Raw genomic sequence first — 25301 nt, 5'->3', positions numbered from 1 at the left:
GGCTACAAAAAAGCCTATTTGAGCAAAGAATGTCCTTGGTCCACTGGAACATGCTGACTGCTTTCTTGATATTCTACAGTTTTATCTCAAAGAATAAAGTTGGAAGGGGAAAGAACATAACTGAAGCATGCTAGCAAACCTTATTGAAGAATGTCAATTTAAGTGATCAACAATAACCAAAACCCTGTTAAACCCTCCTAACTGCTCAATGAATTCTTTTTCTGTTCATATCCTGTTGTTTCTGGACTTCTTCAGTCCCCTGTGTTTCCTGTAGCTAGATGATCAGCTCTCAAGGGAAATGTTCTCCTCTCAACACACCAGCTTGCGTTGAAAGAAGCCTTAAAATAATAGTGTTATGGTCAACAGAGCAAATCTACTATTTCAGTAATTAGACAGATAGTCACTTATTTGTTAGTAAAAAAAGAGGCAAATGAACAATGAGTTTCAATTGCATTCTTAGTCTGTATCCATAGTGTGTATTCTTGTACAACATGAATGATTAGCCTAGATGTTTATCACTTGTGAGAGTTTGTGCTAGCTGGGTCTTTCTTAATTACATCAGTAATAGCCCTTCGATGTATCATATCTGTCTTGAACAGCAAAATAAATATCAGTATGTAAAAGTGTTATCCCTAAAACCTAGAGATCCTGGGTCAGAAGTATAGTTATAAGTTGCCTGGAGGAAAGTTGGAAATATATCTATAAGATCATAGATTTTGAGGTTGAAGATAGGGCATCTAGTCCAACACCTTCATTTTAGAATTGAGGCAACTGAGGCTTGAGAGAAATAAAATGATTGGTGCAAGGTTGCAAAGGCCATAAAAAGCAGAGCTGGAATATGAATCCATGACTTCTGACTCCAAATCCAATTAACATGTCACTGTGCCATGCTATTATAGAAAAGGATATGCAGACAACATGACCATTGTTAAGTATCAGGAATACATTTTGAAAGTAAGAAAATATTACATGGCACAGAAAACACATAATCTCTTCACATTACACTTTGTTCAAAGTCATCAGTGTTTTTTCAAGAGAGGAAGAAAATCTAAATGCCAGATTTCTTGAGTTAAAGAAGGTCTCTTAATTTCATCTTCTATTTGTAGACAACCAGGCCCATGGTTGGGGTGTGCCTTGATTCCCATCAGGCTCTGAGCATTTTTGCATCTTGCTTCTGCTCTAATTTTAGGTTCCTTGCTCCCTAACTTTGCTTATTAGGGCTAACTATTACCACTGACTGAACATTGCTGAGTCCACTTGAAACACTGCCTGATTACAACCAGTGGAAGGAATTAAATAGTCTACTAGATGGGGCTTTAGTGGCCTCAGCCCATTATAATCTAAGCAAAATTTACTGAGAAAAAACAAAAGGAAAAGAGAAATAAGGGGTGGAGAGGAAAGAAGTGGAAGAACTCAGCCAATTTATAATCCACAAAGGGGGATAATAATGGATTTTGTTTTAAAAAGCAGCAAACTAAAAACTTTGTTCAATGTTTTTCTCTATTACAATTTTGGGACTGTGGCTAACACTTTTTTTCAATTTCCAGAGTAGAGTAAAATTTTTACAGCACAAACTCTAAAAACTAACCAACAAATGGTTGCTAAATCCAAGAAAGAGGGTGGGAAAGTAAGGGAAAACTGTTCATTTCTCCTAAATTGAAAGGGGAATATGGCCAAAGGAAAAGGTCTTACTTAATTACATCAGTAATAGCCCTTCGATGTATCATAACTATGTTCTTGTGAAATAATGAGAAATGGGATTTTTTCACAGAGAAAAAAAGCCAATACTAAGAGATGGAGAAAGAAAAAAGCTGGCAAGACAGGCCAATATCACTAAAGAATCATCATTATTCAAAACATCTAGTGCTTCTTTAATCCGTGTGGTTTAGCCTTCTGTGGATGCAAGATATAGTTTCTCTTTGCCTGAGCAGATGATCTCATGAGTGGTGAGGCTAAAAATTCACCACCTGGTGACCAACATTGTAGGAAAGGGACTTTTGTCAGGCTTACTCTTGAACAACAGTTACTATATTTAGGCCTAGACTTAAAGTTTGTCTAGTGTGGGAGGTTCTGCTAAAGCTTACAAATTTGTGGCCTTGCTTCCGATATCTCAGAGTTTCTCATGCCATAATGAGGTAATAAGATAGGACCTAAGTAGAGGCATTAATGAATATATGAGGCAAAATTATTAAATCAAATCTTGGTAAATAGGAGATATCAACAGATAAAAATTATTTCTTATGACCAAAAAGAACTTCTATAAGGAATGCAGAAATGAGTCAGCTAGGAAAATAAGTAGTAAAAATATATAATTGTAATAATGAATTCAGAATTGGCTTTTGAAGTATAATTTCCATTTATGTTTAAAAAATCCATGAAAAATATAGGAATAGGAGGATTTTTCCCCTTTTAATATGACAAACTATTTTTTTTTTAAGTTAGAATCCTGAGTTATTCTTCCCCCATCACCTTCTTCCCCCATTCCTCATGAATACAATATGGGGCTGTCTGGTCCTCACCTATCTGACCTAATTTTAGAACTGAATGCTATAGCACTGGGGCATGAGAAAGAAAGAATAAACATCTGTAAAGAAGAGGTTAACAAATCTGTTTGCATGTGACATGATTATCAATCAGTCAAGAAGTTTTTATTAAATGATTCCTCTGTGCCAGGTACTGTGCTAAGTTTTGAGGATTCAAAGAAGGAAAGAAAAAAGAAAGTCTCCTTCCTCAAGAAGCAAATGATCTGATGGGGAGCCTACGAGCTATAAAACAGATGAAGGTAATCTGAAAGGGAAGAGTTAATTAGAGGAATGAGAGAGAGCAAAATACACTTAGAATTCAAAATTAAGGGAAAAAATGTCAGGGGTTCTGAAGCAAATCAAGTTTAAGACTCTCTGTGAATAGCCATTTTTTGAGTTAGGATCAGTTAATAAAATAGAGAAAACTAATTCCTTGACAGTTTTAACAGAAATACAACTATCATGATGCTGAAAATAATAGAGTAAGGGAGAGAAAAGCATATTAGAAATGTTCCTGTTATATCCAAATTTGCAGTTGAGTGACAAATATAATAATCCATTCCCAGCATAGGTCTTACTAGACCAAAACCCCAAATGACCTTTATCTATTTCCAAATGAAACCCTGTTAATTTAACTATTTCCCCACTTCTTGGATATGCAATTATAATTAGGTACTTATAATAGTAGGAACTTTCGGCTAAATGAGTTGAATGTTAAACATAACAAGAAAAAGTATGTATTAACCGAAGGACAAGTTATTGCTAGATACTCACCGTGGTAAGGCTGGTCACAAAGATGTTCCCTGGAGTCTCCTTTTGTCCAGGTGTCGGACGAATTTACATTTGCTGTCACTTGCCCACTCTTTAGAGTCAGGCTGTACTGGGAAGCACTGTACAAAGAACCATACTCGCATTTCCACCATAACATAGCATTTGAGTCACAGCTGAACATTTTCAAGGAATCTTTTGGCTTGGCAATATCTATTCCGAGGCACATCTGAGATTCTATATGGAAGAGGCGATGCTGTGACACCCATTTCCATTGCATGTCGTTGGTTTTCTGGCAGTCCGCAGCTACGACCCAACCATTCACAGTTTTAAGGCATTTACCTGAGTTTTCATGGCGGATGGTGAAGGGGCCATTATCTGGGTGAAAAAACAAACAATAAAGAAACCTTTATCCTATGAAAAATGCCTGAGCACAAGGAATGATCTCAATAGTGCTACATTATTATAGAAAGCATTCTTCTATCTGAAGAAAACTAATTTCCAGTGTGATAAAGTAGGATGCCCTTGGCTATCACATTCCCTTGGAGGCGGGCTTTGCTCTCTTTGCTCTCCAGGCTGCAACAGGAGAGTTTCTCCATCAGTCTCCTACTTTGTAAAGAGGAGATAATCATGCTTGCATTTCCTCATAAAGACAAATATGGCATCATCATTAGTAATCCCTAACACAATAAATTCCAGTGGCAACTAATCACCTCCAGGAGCAAATTTAAAATCCTCCATTTAGCATTAAAAGCCCTTCATAACTTGACCTTTTCCCACCTTTCCAATCTTCTTTCAGCTGATACTCTGCTACACACTCTGTGATCCAGTGCCCTTGGCCTCCTTCACTGTTCTCTGAACAAGACTATATTCCTGACTCCCTAGCATTTTCATAAGCTGTCTTCCATGCCTGGAATGTTCTCTCTCATCAAGTCTGCCTCTTATCTTCCTTGTTGTGGTAGTTATTGTTGTTGTTTAGTGGGGCCCAACTCTTCATGGTTCCATTTGGAGTTTTCTGGACAAAGAAACTGGAGTGGCTTGCCATTTTTTTTCCAGCTCATTTTACAGATGGGAACCTGAAGCAAACAGGGTTAGGTGACTTGCCCAATGTCACTCAGGCAGTGTCTGAGGCCAGGTTTGAACATAGGAAGATGAGTCTTCATGACTCCAATGCCTGTCCTTTTCCAATTCACCACCAAACTGCTCTGACTTCCTTCAAATTTCATTTAAAACTATACTTTCTAAAGAAAACATTTCTTCATCCCTCTTAATTCTAGTATCTTCCCTTTGTTGATTATTTACAATTTTTCTTTTATATAGCTTGTTTCAACATAGCTGTTGGCATATTTTCTCTCCCAATTATACTGTCCTTCTTGGGAGCAGATTGTTTTTTATTTTAACCTTTCTTTGTATCCCCCAGTGCTTAGCAAAATGCCAGGGACAAAATACTTGCTTCTTAAATTTGTATTGGGGGCAGCTAGGTGGCTCAGTGCATAAAGAACCAAGCCTAGGGGTAGGAGATTCTGGGTTCAAAGCTAATCTCAGATACTTCCTAGATGTGTGATCCTGGGCAAGACACTTAATCCCAATTGCCTAGCCTTTACCACTCTTGTGCTTTGGAACCAATAGTTAGTATCAATCTTAAGGCAGCAGGTAAGGGTTTTTTTTTTTAAATTCATTCACTGACTTTTTAAGTTCACAAATTTGGAGTTGTAAGGAACTCAGGGACCATCTAGTTGAACCCCCTCATTTGACAGATGAGAAATCCAAGGCCCCAAGGAATGAAGTGACTTGCACAAATAATCATCATTATTTGGCAAAGGAATTTTAAAAATGAATTTTAGTATAATCATGAAAATATAAATAAAACTCAAATTTGTTTAGCAAATTTAAATGACTAAAGGCATGGGATTGAAAAACTCCAGACAAAGAACCAGACTATTTTCGGTACCATAAGGGACTTTCAATATGATATACACTTCACTGGGACTGGTTTCATTTACATACACTTTCTTCTCTGAATACAAGTAAAATAACCCAACAAGAACTGATGACATAATAGTTAAAAGGTGAAAATTTCCATCAACTGAAAGGAACAATTGGTGCTCAGTTAAAAAAAAATCAAGACAAAGACCCTTTAAAAATAGTTATTTTTAGTTTTACCATACATGAATAAGTACTTGCCACAAGGCTATGCTTCTGTTATGATTAGGAAAGCAACTTTAATCATCTCACTCTTCCTTTTCCTTACCACTGTCTTCTCAGAGACACCTCTATTCTAGCCATTATTCCCTCTTTATCTTCTAGGTAATTACCTATGGCAGGTGTCATGACCACTAGATCATCTGGGCGAACCTGACAGTTCCAAACTTATTTCTTCATTTTGTGTCAGATGGCATTATCTCTAATTTCTCTTAACATCCTATCCACAGGAGTCCTCCATCCTTGACTGTTCCACATTTAAAAATAACTAGAATTAGCTTTCACTTGATTTTATCCTTCAAAGGATCACAGATTTAGAGCTGGCAGGGATAATGGAGGTCATTTAATCCAAGGTACTCAAGGTTCAATGTTTTGTCCAAGATCACAGAGGTGATTAAGGGCAGACAGAATTCAAACTCAGGTTTCCTAACACCGAGTTCAGTGCTTGGAGCCATATAACGTAGAGAATGTTAATTCTGGTGGAAATGATTCTGCACCATCCATTATCCCATGACCTGAAGGCCAAGGCTCTAAACAAATGGCACTTCCCCAATCCTTTCATAAGAAAATTCTCACTTCCTGTTCCCTGAAGACTTGTGCTACACAGTCACTGTTATGAGAAGTACAAATTCTCCCAGATTACCTCTGCCCACAAACTCATCTCCATCCAGTTTGGCCCTTACATTTCCCAGTCCTTATTCTCTTAGGGCTTTTAGTTTCACTGTGCTCTATGGAATCCACACCACTCACTAACAATTCCCCTCCTCTTCATCTTTGATGTCTTCCTTTCACTGAAATCTGCCTCTTGTCTAAGCTGTCAGGGTAGGAGGAAGAATTCACTGACTCTCAGAGTTTAGAATCTCTGAGGTGGGAAGAACCACATCTAATCCAATATAATCTGACAAAAGAATCCCCTATGTCAAACTTTCAAGTTTTTGAGGACAAGGGGGTGTGTGTGTGTGAGTGAGTGAGTGTGTGTGTGTGTGTGTGTGTGTGTGTGTATTCCTATCCCCACTTCTGATTACATTAGTGCTTTGCATGAAGTTGGCACTATATAATTTGAAGTACATTGAAGAACACTCTAGTTTCTTAAGATAAACTTTGTCATTCCTCCAGGAAAATCTGAAATTAGATTGATTTTCGCATGAGGTTGAACAACCTCACTACATTCACACACCTCCTAAAAGATATAGAGACTTATGCAGATTTTTTTTATTATTTAGGGACTTAAAAATCAAGGATTTTGAACAAACGTAGACTAAAAACATTCAACTTTTCAAATCCTCTAATTAAGTTGCCCTTTGATAGTTTCTCAGCCCCTCTAAGAATGTATGAAAAAGAGTTTTTGTTTTTTAAGACTAATTTTTAAAAACTTTAATTCACAATAAATAGTCATTTCACATTAAACAGTAAATGTCTGAAATAAACCTACCCTGTGATATTTAGTAGGATCAAGATTTGTAGCTGGAAGGAATCTGAGAGGCCATTGAGTACAACCTCCTCATTTAAAAATTAAGGAAACTGAGGCTCACAGTAAAATTTCATGCCCAAGCATGAATTTCACAAAAAGTGAAAGCTAAGATTTATCAGAAGCTGCTTCGTTCATCATCTGACAACCATTTTTGGACAAACAGTAAACATTTCTGTGGGGGGAGGTAGGTTCACAGAGTGACAGGTCTGGAGTTGGGAGAACCTGGGTTCAAATCTGGTCTCAGATACTTCCTAGCTACGTGACCCTGGGCAAGTCACTTAACCCCATATTTGCCTAGCCCTTGCCTTTCTGTTTTAGAATTGTTATTAGAATAGAAAGTAAGGGTTTGAAAAAAAAAACACTTCTGAAACTAATCCATACTCCACTTTACCAATAAAGAAAAAATGATCCCAAATGAAAATCCTACTAACCCATGTGAAAAGCTCCACAGGAAAAAGTTACTAAAACTCATTTATATTTTGGAAAGAAGAATAGCAGACATGGCAAACCAAAGGAATTCATTTTATCTTTCACTGCCATCACTCTGAACTTCTTTGAAGTTATCCTTCAGTTCAGATACTTATTGCTATTAATTTCCCAACCTTGAGGTAGTTCTCCCCAGTTGTGCAAGGAGTGTTAGTACTCCTTCTCTGAAGAATGCTTTTAAATTGCATAAAGTAAAGTACACATAACTATGATGGAAATCAATTTGATAGAAATAGTTATTAATATATATTTTTGAAGGCTCACGGACCCCAGGTTAATAACCCATAATGTAGAGGAAATTCAAACCATTAAAAAAATTTCTTCAAATGTCACATGTTGTGTTATCAGTCTGCTTACTAGGGCACTTATACAAGACCTAGTGAAGCTAAAATATAGATTCTCTTTGGCAATATTTGAATATTCAGTTTGTCTCGGATTCCATTATGGGAACAGTAGAATCATAAAGGTGGTACAATTACCTATTGTGAAAATACCACTGTTTCCCTTCCCTTAAAGGGCACTTCCTTTTCTGCTCTTGAAGCCAGTTAATATGTTGTGAACGAAGCTGTGAATTTACCCACTTATCCTAGAAAACAATTAAATTGTTTTTTTTTAGTTACTAAAATTTCCATACTCTTTGATCAAACAATCCCATTACATATTGTCTAAGGAAGTATACACATGCACACACAAATACACATATTTAAGATTTGTACCCAGTTATTTTCAAGTTGCTACTCCCATTAGACTAAATTCATTGAGAACAGGAACATTTTTTGCCTTTTTTATATACCCAGCACAATACCTGGTACACAGTGGATGCTTAATAAATGTTTGATAACATGACATAAAATACTATATTCATATCAGTACTTTTTGTAGCAACAAAAATTTTGGAAACAAAACGTGCCAACATATTGGGAAATGGCTAAGCAAACTGTGGTATGTGAATGTAATATTACTAGATTGTATATAATGATAAACATAATCAATTCAGGAACATAAGAACACTGCTGTGAACTAACATAGTGAATTAAGCTGAACTAGAATAAAAACATCTCATAACAACTACAATGATTCAAATTGAAAGACAAAGACAAAACAAAAATTAAACCTTGCATAATTGTATGGCCAAGAAGATGACTTGAGAAAATGCATCTTCCTCTCTTGCAGAGGGAGTGAGGGTGACTAGATACATGAAATACTGAACATCCTGTTAGACTCTACTGTTGCTCTTGAATTGGTTTGTTGAAATATTGCTTTTCCTCCTCTTTTTTTTTTGTTTCAAGGATAAGGGAGATGAGAACTATATAGGTTAATAAATAAAAGCATGTAAACATAACAGATTTTGATAAGCTTTTTAAAATAAAAGGCCAGTCCCATTCGCCAACCTGGATGACCAGGAGCCTAACCCTTGGTTGATAGGAAGCAATAATACATGAATTGCCAGTTCTAGAACCAGGCTTTATCAGGACCTAAACAATTAACTATAATTTAAAAGAAGCGATTTTCAGACTAAAAACACATCAGAACACCATCTACAACAGATCTTCCTACACATCTTCCTCTCTTCCACAATAAATTAGGAAGGTTCTTGAAAATATCAAAGGGTTTTATAATGATCTTTTCTTTGCTATCTAATTTGCCTAGGTAGAAAAGAATCAAATGTTTTCAACAGTGACAGGTTTAAATAGAAAGAGATATGCTAGAATCAAGAACAATTCTAAGTACTTTTTTTGTCATGGGAAAGTAAAAGTTTTTAACCATAGACATCCGTTCTGCAATTTGAATACATATACACTGAAAAGAACATGCAGAGTATTTAGGGGAGAGGGTTGGAAGTAGGAAATGTTCTTTTGATGCTGCTTTTTGCTTTGAGAAATGAAGGACACTATTATGTATTTTTCCTTCTCCCCACTTTCGGGCTTGCTCAGGAGATATTTGCCCTCTCTGCCGCTTGCCCTGAATTATCATATTTCTTTTTTAATGTTTAAGGGCTCAGAAAATCTCCTTTTCTTCATGTTCTAAATAAAAAGTCCAATGCAAGTTAGTAAAAATTGCCCAATTGGGCAAGGTTGCAGGAAAACTGATATACCAATATGTTGTTGGTAGTTATGAATGGCCCAACCGTTATGGAAAACAATTTGGAATTATGCATGAAAAGTCACTCAAGTATTCATACTTTGTGATCTCAACATCCTTTCCTAGGCATATAGCCCAAGGATGTAAAAGACAGAAAGAAAGTTCTTATATAGAACAAAATATTGAGTAGTACTTTTTCGTAGTAGCAAAGAACCAGCCCACTGATTGGGGAATGGCTACAAAAATTATGGTGCTATTAATGTAATGATATTATTACACTATAAGAAACAATGAAAATGAAGAATTTAGAGATACATGAGAAGACTTAAAAGGAAAGCAATGTACTGGAAAGGGAAAAAAATGATCCAACAGAAATCCAGGAAAGGAATCTATTGTTTTGTCTGTCTTCTCAGAGGTACTTTCACTACACGATGAATACTAAAATAAATCAGAACAACAATCAGAGCATGAATTAGAACCAGAATTAGACCAAGGGTGCAATAGCTGTAGGGATGAAACATATGCATTTGGCAAGGGTAAGGACAAACCATTTGTAATAATTGTATATTTCTAGAATTTGTTACACTAAATTTGGGACGTTTACGAATCAAAAGTTGCAAAGACCTTGCATGAAAGACCAAGCCATTATGGAGACACTGCATAAAATAAATGTAATTCTTGCCAGATTCATTTTAGATAATTCAGAAGATTTGTAGGTTTTTTTTTACTAACTATGCTCGCCAAGTTGTATATCCACTTTAGTTGAGTTTTCCCTACATATGTTTGTCTTATGAACCTGAGCTTTGGTCATCTCCCACCTGTCTTCTGGGTGTATTGAAAATGTGTGTGATTTAGATATTAAAACTTGGGTCCTAATGCTAATTGGTTTCTTTTTTGAGTTACTTCCCATTTTGGAGAACATCAATTTGCATGTCTATGAGCTAAAATTCCCCTAAATATGCACGAAGGTTGATTTCAATTCTTTATGCTTAATAAATGTACAGTACTGTTTTGTGAGGCAATCTATAGGAATCTATTTGTTGGGTGCCATTTACCAAGAATGTGCTATTGCCAGCTTGAAGAGCCCAAGCTTATGACACTCAGAATTTGTATGAAATAAACATATAGACAGACAGGATAGAAGTCTCAATAACTTTGGCACATTCTCTTTCAGGAGATTACCTCACTTTATAGATGATAGAAAAAGCTGGTAGGTCATAGTACCAAAGTTCTGGACTGGATAATACAAAAGAATGGAGTTAAACTCAACATTGTGAGCTCCTTCATGTTACCTCCTCTATCCTTCAAATCCCTTCTCTACTTTCCCTTAGTTCCAGTCTCTGAGGTGGCAATGCCAATCTGTCTACTTAAATATGCAATCAATCCCATCTCCTCCAACTTCTTCCATAAGCTTTCCCAGTCAATCTCATTCTCTTTTTAATCTTTATCTCCTTTTCCTTTTACTGGTCTGAAATATGCCTATATGTCCTTAATTCTTAAAAAAAAAAAGGTTGGCTTTTTATCTGGCTACTTCCCCAAGCCAGTTCCCTACATCTCTGTACTCCTTCACTACCCAAACACTCAGACTTATTTTTACTCTGACAATTCCCCACTGACTAATCACTTTTCTATCCCTTGCCATATGACTTCTGACCCTGTCTTTTTACAAACATTAGTCTCTCAAGGTTACTAACACTTTTTTAAACTGCTAAATCTATTGTGGGTTTTTTTTTCTGCACTCATCTAACTAAATCTCACTGCAGCTTTTGATATTATTAACCTTCCTGCCTCCTGGATATGCTCTCTTGTTGGCTCCTCTGACACCACTTCCTCATTTTCTTTTTTAGCATCCTTTTTCTGGACTTACATTTCCCAATCTTAAAAGTTCCCTAAGGCTCTGTGCTGACAGCTCTCTTCTCTATAAGCTCCCTTGGTGATCACAGATCTATTACCATGGATCAATAATCATTCCAATGCAAATAACCCCCAAATCTACATTTATAGCCCTAAATACTCTTCCAAATTCTAATCATGTCTTACCAACTTTCTCTTAGACAACTTTACTTGATGGTCTCATCAGTAATTGAAATTCAACATTCATTTTTCTATTCTAAATCCATCTTTTCTCCAAATTTCTTTATTTCTGTTGAAAGTAATATCTTCCTAGTCATGTTTACAACCACATGGTCATCATTATTTTGTTGTTTAGTCATTTCAATACTATCTGATTCTTTGTGATTCCATATTGGTTTTTCCTTGGCAAAGATACTGGAGTGATTTGCCATTTCCTTCTTCACTTAACTTTACAGATGAGGAAACTGAGATGAATAGGAGTAAGTAACTTGCCCAGGGTCACATAGTTGGTAAGAGTCTGAGGGTAGATTTGAATTCATGAAGATGAGTTTTTCTGATTTCAAGCCCAGTGCTCCACTGTACCACCTAGTTAGTACAGTGATTAATTTCCCCACCCCAAACTAATCAGTTGCCAAGTCCTAGTAATTATTCTTCATATTAGTCTTTATATTTATTCCCCACTCCACTCCATTCTGTGGTTACCACTTTAATCCTAAACCTTTTTATCCTATCCATACTACTACTGTATGTTCCTAATTGTTCTCTTTGCCTTCTAGTCTCTTTCCCCTACAACTAATCCATCACAGGGGCTATAAAAATAATTGTCCATTGGCAAAGATTTGACCATGGCACTCCCTAGCTAAAAAATCTTGAGTGGGAGGGATGGAGGCAAGATGGCACCCTAGTAGCAGCAAAAGCTAAAATTGTTCTGACAACTCTTCTAAACCAATCTTTAAAGAGTCTCTCAAAATGATAAGAGACAAAAACAACAGCTGAAAGAAAGGAGTGAGGGGGCTCTCCCTCTGAGTACAACTTGATAGGTAGGTAGAGAGAGTTGATTTTCATGGGCTAAAGATTAAAATTAATATACAATAACTATTATATTTTAAAAGTTTTATTAATAATAACTAAAGTAAAAAAATCTACCTAACCCATCAGCAGTTGTGAAAGAAGAGAGCAAAACCACACAAATATGGAGGCACAGGTAAAGAGATGCTGGGAGACAAAAGGAACTCTGGGGAAATGTAGTTCAAAAAGTACAAAATTCTCTACCTGTACAGGAACCAGAAGCAGTACTGCACACAGAGGAGTGCTGGCCAATTCTCTCAAACCCCAATTTACTTTGTGATGTTCTGAGCCTGGGAAAAGTCCAACTTTGGGATGTTGGGACTCTGGATACAGCAAAAACTGAGCACTTCACATCCCAGACCCATCCTTTGAAGTCCCAGACCCTGGCTCCAACCCACAGGGAAGCCAAAAAATCCATAGTGCTTGACCCTTTCATGCCTATGCTGTGGTGAAGCCCCAGGGCAAAGTAGCTCATGGTGCAGAGCCCTGCAAGCCAGTTACAGAGGAGAGATAGCCAGCAGCTTTCAGAATTTCCAGTCCACAGGCAAAAAAGATCTGGAAAAATGAATGAACAGCAAAAAAAAAACACCTAACCTTAGAAAATTTCTACAGAGACAGAGTCAATAGGGAATGGTGATATCCAACCAACCACATGTAAAACTTCAAAGAAAAGTGGAAATTGGTCTCAAGCTCTGGAAGAACTCAAAAAGGAATTAAAAAACCAAATAAGACTGGTCAAAGAAAACTGGGAAAACATAACAAAACTAAGGCAAAAAGAAAATAACAGCTTAAAAAGCAAAACTAGTAAACTGGAAAAGAAGTACAAAAAACCAATGATGAAGAGATTCTTAAAAAGTGAAATTGACTTACTGGAAAAAGTGGCAAAAAATCCAATGAAGAAAAGAGTTCCATGAAAAATAGAATGGACCAGATATAAAAGGAGGATCAAAAGGTCATAAAGGAATTCAGGCTTTAAAAATCAGAATTGGGCAAATAGAAGTAACTGACTCCACAAGATATCAAGAGACAATGAAACAACAATAAAAAAATCAAAAGAATAAATAAAATGAAGAAAATATGAAATATCTCATTGATAAAACAACTAACATGGAAAAGAGATCCAGGAGGGACAATTTAAGAATTATTGGACTACCTGAAAGTCAGGAGCAAAAAAAAAATACCTAGACATCATATTATAAAAAATTATTAAAAAAAACCCAACTGTCCTGATATTTGTGAACATGAGGGTAAAATAGAAATTGTAAGAATCTACAGATCACCTCCAACAATAAATCCCCAAATAACCACTCCCAGGAATGTTATAGCCAAATTTGAGAGCTCCCAGACTAAGGACAAAATACCGGAAGCAACCAAAAAGAAACAACTCAAATATCATGGAGCCCCAATCAGGATTACACAGGATATGGCAGCTTTCACATTGAAGGACCACAAGGCTTGGAATATGATATTCCAGAAGGCAAGGGAACTGGGTTTACAACCAAGAATCACCTACCCTACCCATCAAAACTGTCTATATTCTTTCAGGGGAAAGTATGATCATTTAATTAAATAGAAGATTTCCAAGAATTCCTGAAGAAAATACCAGACTTAAAAAAAGAAAATTTGATGTCTAAATATAAAATTCAAGAGAAGCATAAAAAGGGAAATAAGAAAGAGAAAAAAATTAAGGGCTTCAATGAAGTCAAACTGTTTATATTCCTATATGGAAAGATGATATCTGTAATTCTTGGAATTTTTAGGATGATATATAAAAAAATCTAGGGGTGAAAAAGAGAATTATACTGAGAGAAATGGGAAGAGAGAAGTAAAATGGGATAGATTATATCACATAAAGAGGTGGGGGGAGGAGAACTATTACAGTGGAGGGAACATGAGTGAGAGTGGTGACAGGTAATACTTAAAACTTACTCTCATTAGAATTGGCTCAGAGAGGGAAGAACAGCCAGATTCACTGGGGTATAGAATCCTATCTTACCCTGTAGAGAAGTAGAAGGGGAATAAGAAAGGGGAATAAGAAAAGGAATAAGGGAGGGGAGTAATACAAGGAAGGGAGAAGTTGGGGGAGGGTGATCAAAAATAATATATATACACACATATATGTATACACATATTTATATGCATATATACTTTTACATTGTTTATATATAGTTGTTTTCATGTTGTCTCCCCACCCTTAGACGATAAGCTCTTTAAGAGCAGAGACTATCTTTGGCTATTCTTAGTATCCCAAGGGCTAAGGAAAGTGCTTGGCGTATAGTAGGCATCTAATAAAGGTTGACCTGCTTCCCTCTCTTGTTAAACCAGAAACATTGCTTTCCTCTGAGCTCTTCATAGAGCTTTCCCAATACTCCTTTGCAGATTAATCTGTGGGAAAACTTCTTAAAGAATTTTGTGTCTATAACCTTTACTTATCTCAGCTGAATTCCCTTAAAGAGATCAGTTTATTATAATTATTACATCTGTATTTAGAAAGTGTGCCGGAGTGCTAGGACTGCTTTAGGAAGTCTTCTTGAAAAATAGCAAAAGTCCTTCTTTTGTCCTTATATTCTCTATCACTTTTGGAACTCCAATAACTTCACTCATTAGAGACATTGTGCTGCATTCTGGGCCTGGTGTGGTTACTTTGGGCATTACCTCTTTTTCTTCTCTGAATCTACAGGCAGGGTCTATAGTTGCTTTCAAGCCAGATGGCTTACTTCCAGGAGTGATATTTAACACTAAAACTGGGATTGATACAATTAGTATAACTAAGAGCAAGAGGCAGTATAGCATACTCTATAGCAGTGTTGGTGAAGGCACAGCACGAATGCAGAGCTGGCACTTGAGGAGTTACTGTTCTATTCTCCCTCTTCCCAGCACCCAAGGACATTTTTTGCATTCCCAACTGCCCAAAGTGAGCACTTCTTCCCTCAGCTCTCTGGGGTAATGGGTTAATGCCTCACAGGTAGCTTGAAATTGCAGTCTGGGGACCTGAATTTGAAAACCTTCACCAACACTGCTCTATAGAATCCTAGACAAGTGTCAGGAAGCCCGGGGTTCAAATTCCCTTTTTGACTCTAATTATGAGGTCAACAAATCAACTAACCACTTTGAATCTCTTATCTGTAAAATAGGTACCTATAGTATCTAGTTCAAAAGCTGTCAGAGTTTAATGAGAATACAAGGAAAGCCCAAAGAAACTGTCTAAAGTCATAAATGATAGAAGGGTTGCAATATGTTGGTGAAATAATTTCTACACAGGAAGTTACATATTTAGTATGTGACAAAAGATGCCGACAATGGTGGTGGGAAGAAGGGAAAGCCTGAGGAAGTTCAGAATTTTTTTTAAATGGCACAATATTTACTTTGGAAAATAGAATGGGCTAAAAAAAGGAAATATTTTATTAAGTTAAAGTTATCCATTAGCAGCCTCAGAACTTTGATCTTATAACACTTTGTAGGTAACCATTCATTCATTAAGTGCTTTCTTCATGCTTGGGTCAATAATACAAGTATTCCTACCCACAGGAAGCTACATTCTCCTTGGTGGAAGGGATACAACATGTACAGAAGTAAGTAATATATGCAAAGCAATTTCATGACATGAAAGCTTCTTAAAGGATGCAGCTATATGGAGGCAGCCAAGTGGTAAAGTAGATAAAACACTAGATCTGAAATCTTGAAGACTCAATTTAGTCTGGCCTTAGACACTTCCTAGCTATGTGGCCCTGGTCCTGTTTTTCTCAGTTTCCTCAAATGGACATAAGAGCTCCTGAGTTTTGAGGTTATAGTGAAGATCAAATGAGGTAATATTTGCAAGGTGCTTTGTTATGGTGCTTGGTACATAGTATATACTTAATAAAATGCTTTTCCTTTTGGTTCCTTAGGAAGTGGCACCTGAGCTGTTTGAAAAAAGTTAGGGATTCTCTAAGGAATTCATTCCAAACCTTGAAATGGTCTACCAAGTAGGAATTTGAGAACTGATGGAGTAAGTTGACAGATAGTAACCCTGAATCCACTCCAAATTACTTGACTTTCTAAAAGGTAAATCAAGAAGTTACATTAATCCAAGGATTTACAGGTTCTTCTCCAGGACCTGGAGATTGGAGATCATTTATTTTAGTAGAACAACATGCTTACAAATCAGATTACAAGACACCAATTGCATCATGAAACTAGAAAATTGCCAGGTAGGTTATAGAAATTTTGACCTGGCAGCCCTTTCATCATTTCTCCAAATATGGTATATGCAGCAGGGTATAATGCTACCAGAAGCTCTTAAAAGGTATGAGAAAGGGCATTGCTGAGATGGGAAATGTTTAGTGAACACCTATTATGTGCAAGGCCTTTGTGTAGCAGATCAAAAATTGGTCTCTGTATTGGGAAGACTGGGCTACTTGGGTTCTAGTACTGCCAGATCCATTGGTGTCTGACTATGGGAAAGTCAATTAACTTCTTAGCTTTTCCAGATATTTCCCTAAAGACTAGAAGCTATAACATTTTTAATTCAGGCATTTTCTAATTAGTAATTTCTTACACTGTTCCTTAAAATTTCTCAACATCATCACCTAGTTTTCTCCTTTACTTTAGTCATTTTGGATTTATTCCTTTACCTGTATTATTGTTCCCATTCTCTCCAGTACTCTTCAACATTTGTTCTGGCAAACATTCCTTCTATGACTTATATCTTCCTAGAGACAAGTTAAAGTCTCAAAAACAAACAACCAACTTCCCCTTGATCCTTTGGCAACAAATAGCTATTGTCCCAATTTTTTTTCCCTCCATTTCTTGCAACACTTGAAAAAGCTGTCAACCTTATTTACTCACCACCCACTTTCTCCTCATTCTCTTGCAGCTGGACTTCTGTACCTCAAAACTTCTGACAGATTAGTCATGCGGCATTTATTAAATATCTACTATGTGCCAGTCACTGTGCTAAGCACTGGGGTTGCAAAGAAAGGGAAAACAACAAAACCAGTCCCTGCTCTCAAGGAGTTCACAGTCCAATGGGGAGATGAGGTGAGTAATTCAAATTACTGTGTACAAATGAGATATAGACAGGATAAATTGGCAGTAAAATCAAAGGGAAGGTACTACGATTGAGGAAGAGTGGGAAAGGCTTCTTGCAGAAGGAAGGACTTTAGTGGAGACTTGAAGAAAGACAGGGAAGATAGGAGGCAGAGATGAGGAGGAAGGCAGGCAGTGAAATCTCTCCACCAGAAAATGGAATGTCTTGTGTGGGGAATGACAAGAAGACCAGTGCCAGTGGATAGCAGAGTACATGGAGGGTAGTAAGGTGTAATAATATCAAATGGTAAGAAGATGCTAGGCTATGAAGGACTTTGAAAGTCAAATAGACAATTTTATACTTTATTCTCAAGGTTACTGGAGGCCATTAGTTTACTGAATGGGAGTTCAGTGGAAAAGGGAGCAATATGGTCAGACCCATGCTTTAGGAAGATCAATCTGACAGCTGAGGGGAGGATGGAATTAAGTGGGGAGAGAGAAGACAGCCAAACCAATTAGCAGATTAATGCAATGGTACAAGCATAAGGTGAAGAGGGTCTGCAGCAGGATAGTGCCAAAAGGCTAGAAGGGATATTAATAAAGTAAAAACAATAGGACTTGACTCCTGATTGGATACAAGGATGAAAGTAAGGAGTCAAGGATGACAACCAGGTTGTAAGCTTGGGTGACTTGGAAGGATAGGAGTCCATTCAACAGTAATATGGGAGTTAGGAAGATGGAAGGGTTTGGGGGAGGGGGAGCAAAGAGGAGTTCAGTTTTGGATACAACAAATATAAGATATCTATGGGAGATCTAGCTTGAGAGGTCTATATGACAATTGGAGATGCAAGATAAGGTTGGGAAAGAATTTAAGACAAAAGGTAGATTATGTGTCATCTGTCTAGAGCTGTAATCGAAACAATGAAAGCTAATGATATAACTAACTGAGGATAGCAGAGGGAAAAGAGAAGAAAGCCTAGGACAGAGCCTCTGGGAATACCCTTCCCATTGCAAAAGTGACATGGAACCAGTTCTGTTCAGTTTCCTTTGCTGAATCCTTGCCCTCCTCTTCATGACTCCTTGCATGTATTTTCCCTAAGGCTTTGTCTTTGGTTCTTTTCTCAATTCCTTCCATTCCTTTCTCTCTCTCTCTCTCTCTCTCTCTCTCTCTCTCTCTCTCTCTCTCTCTCTCTCTCTCTCTCTCCAACTGAATACTTATATATTCAGTAGTGAAGGCAAAATATAAAAGGTAGCTGAAAAGTGGAATTTAGGGTGGAATGATAGTGAGGGGAAGGTAGTCAACTGGGTACAATATGGAAAAGTCCAGAACTTCAAAATTAAAAGCAAAAGAAAAAGATTGCCCAGATCCTCTATGTCTAATTAGGCATTAAGTATTTTGGGTAGTAGCAATGAATGACATTTTAAAATTGCAAACTCTTTTAAAGTTTAATAAATTCTGTATCTTTGGCCATTTATACTTGGGTTTAAGTAAATCTATTGCACAAAACTGATACTTATGAGGATCTTGAGGTAATGGGATCAAAATTTAAGCATGAAAAGAAAAGTAAGGGTAGGGATATAANTGGATGGGACAGGAGGAGCCAGAGAAGGAGTGGCTGACAGTTGGTGACAATTTATGACAGTTGAGACCAGAGGGAATTCTGGGTAATTGTCTGGAGGAGGTGGACTTCTGGTGGAGGACTGAGAGAGGGAGGAGAAGAACATCTCAGCTTGGATCCAGTCCTGAGGATCTTTCTTTGGACATTGAAACCTCGATTCCCTGGTCAAAGATTCCATGGCTTCTCACCCAGCAAGACTTCAATCATCAAGTTAGCTAAGTGTTTGGACTCCATTTTGGGGGCAATCTCTTAGGCTCCTTCTCCCATTAACCAACCTTGATGAGAGACCCTTTCCCGTTTGACTTGCAATTATAGAAAAGGATAGAAATAGGAAATAGAAATAGAAACTAAAGGAGAAGAGGTGAGGGGAGACACTTAGGAGTGGGAACCCCAAAGGTTCCCATCCGAGTGACGGACCTCATAGAAATAGAGAAGAGGGCACCTCAAAATCCCTCTGCCTTTCACTCCTTTCCCCAATCCCTATATTGATATTAATAAAAGACATTCATTAGTCAGATAGCGTTCCTTAGTGCCTGAGAGATGAGAGGGAGGGGAATCATAGCTTGGTCTGGCTGCATCCATCTTGAAGCTAGACCACCTGCTGTGAAGTTGCCTGACCTCGGAGGAGGCTTGCGTGAACCCGGCCCTCATTCAGAATTGGATTGGGGTCCCCCATACCTCATCTTATAGGGAAACTCCTGTGGGGTGGGATGACCATTCAGGTCACCAAGTTTCAGGGTGACACCCCCTTAAAGTCTCAATAGTGCATATTCGGCCCTGAGGAGAGAGCTGGAGGAGAGAGTTACCACCTCATAGACTTAGTCTCTCTCCCCCTCTATCATAACATTGGTTACTGGCTCTGTTTATCATTATACTTCTAATCCCATACTTCTTATTGCCCAACATATTCAAATCTGATATGTTCAAAAGAAGGTTTGTCTTTCAAATCTGCTTCTCCTTATGCCTTTGGGGTTTTCCCCCCCAATCACACTACCATTTCCTTGAAAGATTGGTGTTATCTTTGATGCTTTTCTTTAATATTTCATAACCAGTTACCAATTTTACTTATGCATAAACTTGTTCATGCCACTCATTCAAAAATCTTCAGTGATTCACTTTTGCTTATTAAGTAAAGTTTAAGCCATTTTGTCTAGCATTCAAGGCAGTCCTGGACCAACCTACCTTTCCTTCTACACACACTACATTCAGGCCAGGCCAAAATTCTTTAACTATTGCTGAAATGGTTGTGTATTGAAGGCCAAACCTCAGTAAACTCTGGTTTTGTTGTGAGAAACTGTAACCATAATGTCATCAAAAATTCATTTTTATCACAACTTTTTTTCTTTTACCATAAATTCCTTATGGAAACAGCAGAAGTGGAAAACTGAAGGGTGGAGAACATCCACACTCAATCCTTAGTACACCTTGTGCTAAGACAGAAAAAGAAAATGAAAGCAGACCATAGTAATTTAGGGTGGGAAGGTAGGGATGGGAGGTGCGAGCTAATTAGTCACCACTTACAGTTTGGCAGAAAGTGAAACGTTACACAGTCAGCATTGTTCCTTTAAATCAAACTCCTAACTCTTCTCTCATCGAAGATGTACAAGTTCCCTTCATCTAGCTTAAGAGGCCAAAGTTATCAGCCTTCTTGCCAACATGTCAAGTTTACTAGCCCAGTGTTTTCCTCAAAGCCCTGTTTCGAGATTTCTGGGGATCCTCTGCAGTCATACCACCCAAAACATACACCATGGCTGGATGTAAGTAGAGGAACTGAAAACAAGGTTGGGGAGAATAACCAAAACACCTGAGCATTTTGACAAGCACTGAAGAAGGGGTCCGGCAAATTGAAGTGTTTGGAGCTGTGGCAATGTTCCAGCTGTCATTTTAGAGACAAGACAACCAAAATGAACAATCCCAGAATACTTTGCAAAAGCAAAAAAAGCTCCGGCTAAATAGAGAGCAGGCAGGGTGGAATAGGTAACAAGACTGCCCCAGGGAAGGAAAATTTATACACTAGGGAAGGTAGAACAAGAAGTAAGAACAACTAAAAGCTTCTGGCTCCTTCCTCCACTTCGGCGTCCGTCCCCACCCCGAAACCGCACCTGGGTTCCTTTTCCCCGCACACACCTGTGCCCTACTTCCCCACCCACAAGGGCAAAAAGCTTTTAACCAACACAGGCTTCCTCCTTCCCCAAACTACCCTGGAGAACTAGGTCCTTAAAAAAGTGAGAAATAAGGAAAGAAAGAAAGGACTATGTACATCATACTCCATCCCGCCCAAAGCCACACAGCTCTCAAACAAACTGAGAGAGATGGCAGCCCCCTGGTAGCCCCATTCACCCAGAGGTGAATGCAGAGGCAGCACCTGCCAGTTGCAACATTCCCCAGCTCAAGCCCCGTGAAGCCGGAAAGGAGAAAGATGTCCAGGGTTACCTGTGAAGTCCGGGGACACCCCTTCCGCTATGCACCCAACGACCAGGAAAAACTGCCAATACAAGTGAGGCTGGCACCTAGTTGGGGTCGCCTGGCGTGTCCTCATCCTCACTCGCTGGAGCAACTAGCCCAGCAAAAAGCTCCGGGAAGCTACAACTCCCACACCCCTAGTACACCCCCAGCTTTTTTAGCCTTTCCCTCTGCACTTTGGTCCCACCCCGCTGCAGCTTGCGGCCAATCAGACTCCGCTCCTCTACATGAGCTAGGGCTGCCTCCTAAGAGATAGTGGAAGTTTGCTGCAAGTTCAGGAGCCCCACCAGGGCGGAGAGAGCACTCACCTAGAGGAGAGATGTTGGTCAAACAGCAGGCTTCAGCAGGCTGCCTTTCCATTTTCCTGGGGTTTTCCGGTTTTTTATTCCGTTTCTTTTTTTCCCTCTTTTCCTTTACAGAAGCCCGAACTTACTTGACACACCGAGTTTTACATGTTTGCTGGGGTGGGAAGAGTAGCTTTGCATAAGTAAATACAAAATAAATGCAAAGTCATGGGTTTTGGGCGGAGGAGGAGGAGGAGGAGGAGGAGGAGGAGGAGGAGGAGGCAATGATGGGGAATCAAAGGGAACCTCTCTGGCTGCTTGACTTGACTCTTGTGGGTTTGTGTGTTCCCCTCCAAATTCCGGTCTATCCTTTTCATGATAGATTTTTTGATGGAAAAGTAACCCAACTCCTAAGTGGAGGAGAATGCCAAGGCAAGAATGACTCACCCACTATCACGCTGCTGAAGCTAAGCAAAGGAAGTGAACCTGATCGACCCACGCTCTGGAACTACGCTCCTATTGTTTTAGATGACTTCTCAGAAGCTGATTGTGGCCAAAAGAAGTTAAGCGATTGTGTGTAGTGCTCCGTTGTGGGGATAGTTGCAAAGTAACTTAGAGCAGAGTTTATTTAATGTCATTCTGGAGGTCTTAAGTTATAACCCAAGTCAAAAATTCGTTGTGTATTCCACTCTTCTTGATTGCAGGGAAACCAATTTTCTCTTCTAGCAATGTGTAGCTGGAGAAGCATAGAATTGGGTTCTGATACTCTGCCCCTAAGGAAGAACCATCACTATAAATTAGAGAAAGTCAAGACCAAATAAAACACAAAGTTGCCTGAGAATTTCATTCCATAAAACTTTAGCACCAGAGAGCAGTGCAGGTTGTTCTTTAGAGCTGGGAGGTACAAAAAAGTGCACAAAACATTACTAGTCCCAGGACCTTAAGGTCTAGTTCCTTTTACTGATTCCAATTTAGTTAAGTTAAAGTAATTTATTAAGGACCTATGTGCAAGGCACTGTGCTATATGATGTGGAACATTATTGGTTCCAAGGCAGAAGAGAGCTAGGCAATGGGTATTAAGTGACTTGCCCTAGGTCACACAGCTAGGAAGTATCTGAGGCCAACAATAAACTCTTAAAGGCATTTGCTAAGATGTTGAAAAAAATTCCCTCCATAAGGCTGGGCATATTCACCTGCAAATACATATCATGTTTATGGGAAGAGTGGACTCAAACTTAGTGTACAGATACACATGTACAGGAATTCATGTGACAAAGGAACACAACTCCTAAGCACTGAAGGGTCTAGAAGTCCTTTCTCTCTTCAGCTGTTATTCACAATTTTTTCTCTTTTTTGGAGCCCCTCTGATGAATGAGTTATTCTGCTGAGTTCCTAGTGTCTGTTCCTTTCCATGGCTCTTTTCTTTGAATCCAAAGGGTTTGTTCCTCAAAGCTACTCCCTTGCTCAAGAGGCCATTTCTCTATCTATACCTACCTCGACTGTGTGAACCTCCTTCATCAGTTGTGCCTCTATCTTAAACTAATTAACTCTGAACTGAAGAAGAATGTGCCTTCTACTCTGTTTCTAAACACTATGGCCAGTTTTGGAGAGAAATAAATTCTCTTCTCCCCTGCCCACTCCCTACTCCCAAAAGGTAATTCTTCCACAAAGTCCTCTGGAGCCTGAAATCTCTTCTATTTCAAGTCCAAAAACTTAGTTATTTAAAGTCCCCAGGGGCATGGCTAAGTTGGTTGTTACATCAGTTTAGGTTCTTACTTCTTGACTCAACTGGAGAGATGTTCATACTTGTCCAAGGTATCATAAGGTATTATGCCTTGTTAATGCATGGAAACCTTAATATAGGTGACTTTGTACTGTAACTACTCTGATTGAGCTGGTGGGTGGTGAAGAGAGGAAGTGATCATTAGGTATGAATGGGAGACACCTATTATAAAGGGGCCTGAGCCTGAGATAGTTTTTTTCCCTTACTGAATTATGTGTGTGTGTATGTGTGTGTTTGTGTGTGATTGGTCAATAAACAGTATGTACAATGGAATATTACACATTATACTCTTCTTTCAGTTAATTGTGAATAGTAAAAATGTAATCAATTGTTGATTTTCGCTTCCCTGTTTATTCTCCTCTGATACCTTCATCAAATATGTCCTTAATTTGTATATGGATGACTCCCATAAAACCTTTATATAAATGGAGAAATACCAAGACATATATGATTCCAAATTGCTAATATTTATGTTCTATCACATTTTTTCAGTATTAATGGGGTCTGTAGTGGGTAACTGAATAAATAATTAAAGTAGGGAAATTGGAATAGCTTAACTGGAATGGGTACCTGAATGAAGGAAACTTACTAAGGGAGATTGTGATAAATAAATAACACATGGTAACAACACTTAGCTGGTGATAGCTAGGGAAACAGATAACTGACTAACAACCAGGGGAAACAGCTTAATTACACAGTGGTTTCAATGTGTCAACCTAGGTATCTGGAAAAGGACAAACAAGGAAGGAGTATGGTAACTATGATCTTTAATGATTTAAGTGGGATGGGGAATGAAGGGGATTAGGTATACTGCTTCTAAAATCTGTGGATATCCACCAGGGTTATGGGGATGGATTAAAACTACTCTACTGCCTAAAATCTATTATCAGACTGCTAACAGCAAGGTCTTTCTGGGAAAAGGGGATCTCACAAAGATGTCCAATGATGGTGTCTTCACAGCTGGCCACAGGAGACTTGAACACAGCAAGATAATCCAAAAGCATGGAGAGGGAGAAGGGATGATCTTTGCGTCCCCCCACAAAAGACAAATCCACTTCTCTACCTTCCTCCTACCCTGGGATGCTTGATAGATGATATTATTCAGTCCCAAGCCCAAGGAAATAGCTTCAGAGATGGTACATCTCCTCAAAATTCACCATTAGACCTCAGGTCCTCAGAGATAGGTTCAAACTGTCCCTGTGTTATTGTGTCAACACTGAAGGTTCTAAATTTCCTTGCCAGTCAAGTCTACTTTCTGCTAAGATCTATAATTCTACAAGTTCCCCCCCCCCCTTTGCACAAAGCCAAAATAGTGTTTCATACAATATTTTGGTATTTGTGCACTAACAACTAAACTAAAATTCTACCCCAAAATAATAAATAAACTACTCTTAATCTATGTTATCTTTTCTAATATTACCTTACTCTAGGGATTAAGCAAAGGAAAGTTAAAAGGAAAATTATACAATGAACAATTACAAAGTTCAAAGTACAAAGTAAACACATGCAAAACAAAATTCAACAAAAGTAACAGTAAAATATCAAATAGAAATATAAACACAAATTTCATGCAAAACATTAAAATACTACTTCTATAAATGAATACAGAAAATTCTACTACTATTACAATGCAAAATTTTTGAAAAAGATACAATTAACACAACATTGCATAAGTTTTTTTTTAAACCCTTA

General features: G+C 38.1%; 1 protein-coding gene across 1 annotated transcript in view; it reads right to left on the bottom strand.

Moving 5' to 3' along the window:
* The window catches only part of LY75 (lymphocyte antigen 75), a 129991-nt gene extending 108373 nt beyond the window's left edge, over positions 1–21618 (bottom strand). The window contains exons 1-2 of the mRNA XM_044669843.1: positions 21513–21618; positions 3297–3668 (exon numbers count right to left, since the gene is read on the bottom strand). Coding sequence (XP_044525778.1) covers positions 3297–3668; positions 21513–21618 — 478 coding nt within the window. The remainder of the gene's footprint in view (positions 1–3296; positions 3669–21512) is intronic.
* Positions 21619–25301: the final 3683 nt, after the last annotated feature.

The sequence above is a fragment of the Gracilinanus agilis genome, chromosome 3, assembly GCF_016433145.1.
Source record: "Gracilinanus agilis isolate LMUSP501 chromosome 3, AgileGrace, whole genome shotgun sequence".
NCBI lineage: Eukaryota > Metazoa > Chordata > Mammalia > Didelphimorphia > Didelphidae > Gracilinanus > Gracilinanus agilis.
The sequence above is the reverse complement of the archived record's forward strand: the minus strand, read 5'-3'. Positions and strand labels throughout refer to the sequence as shown.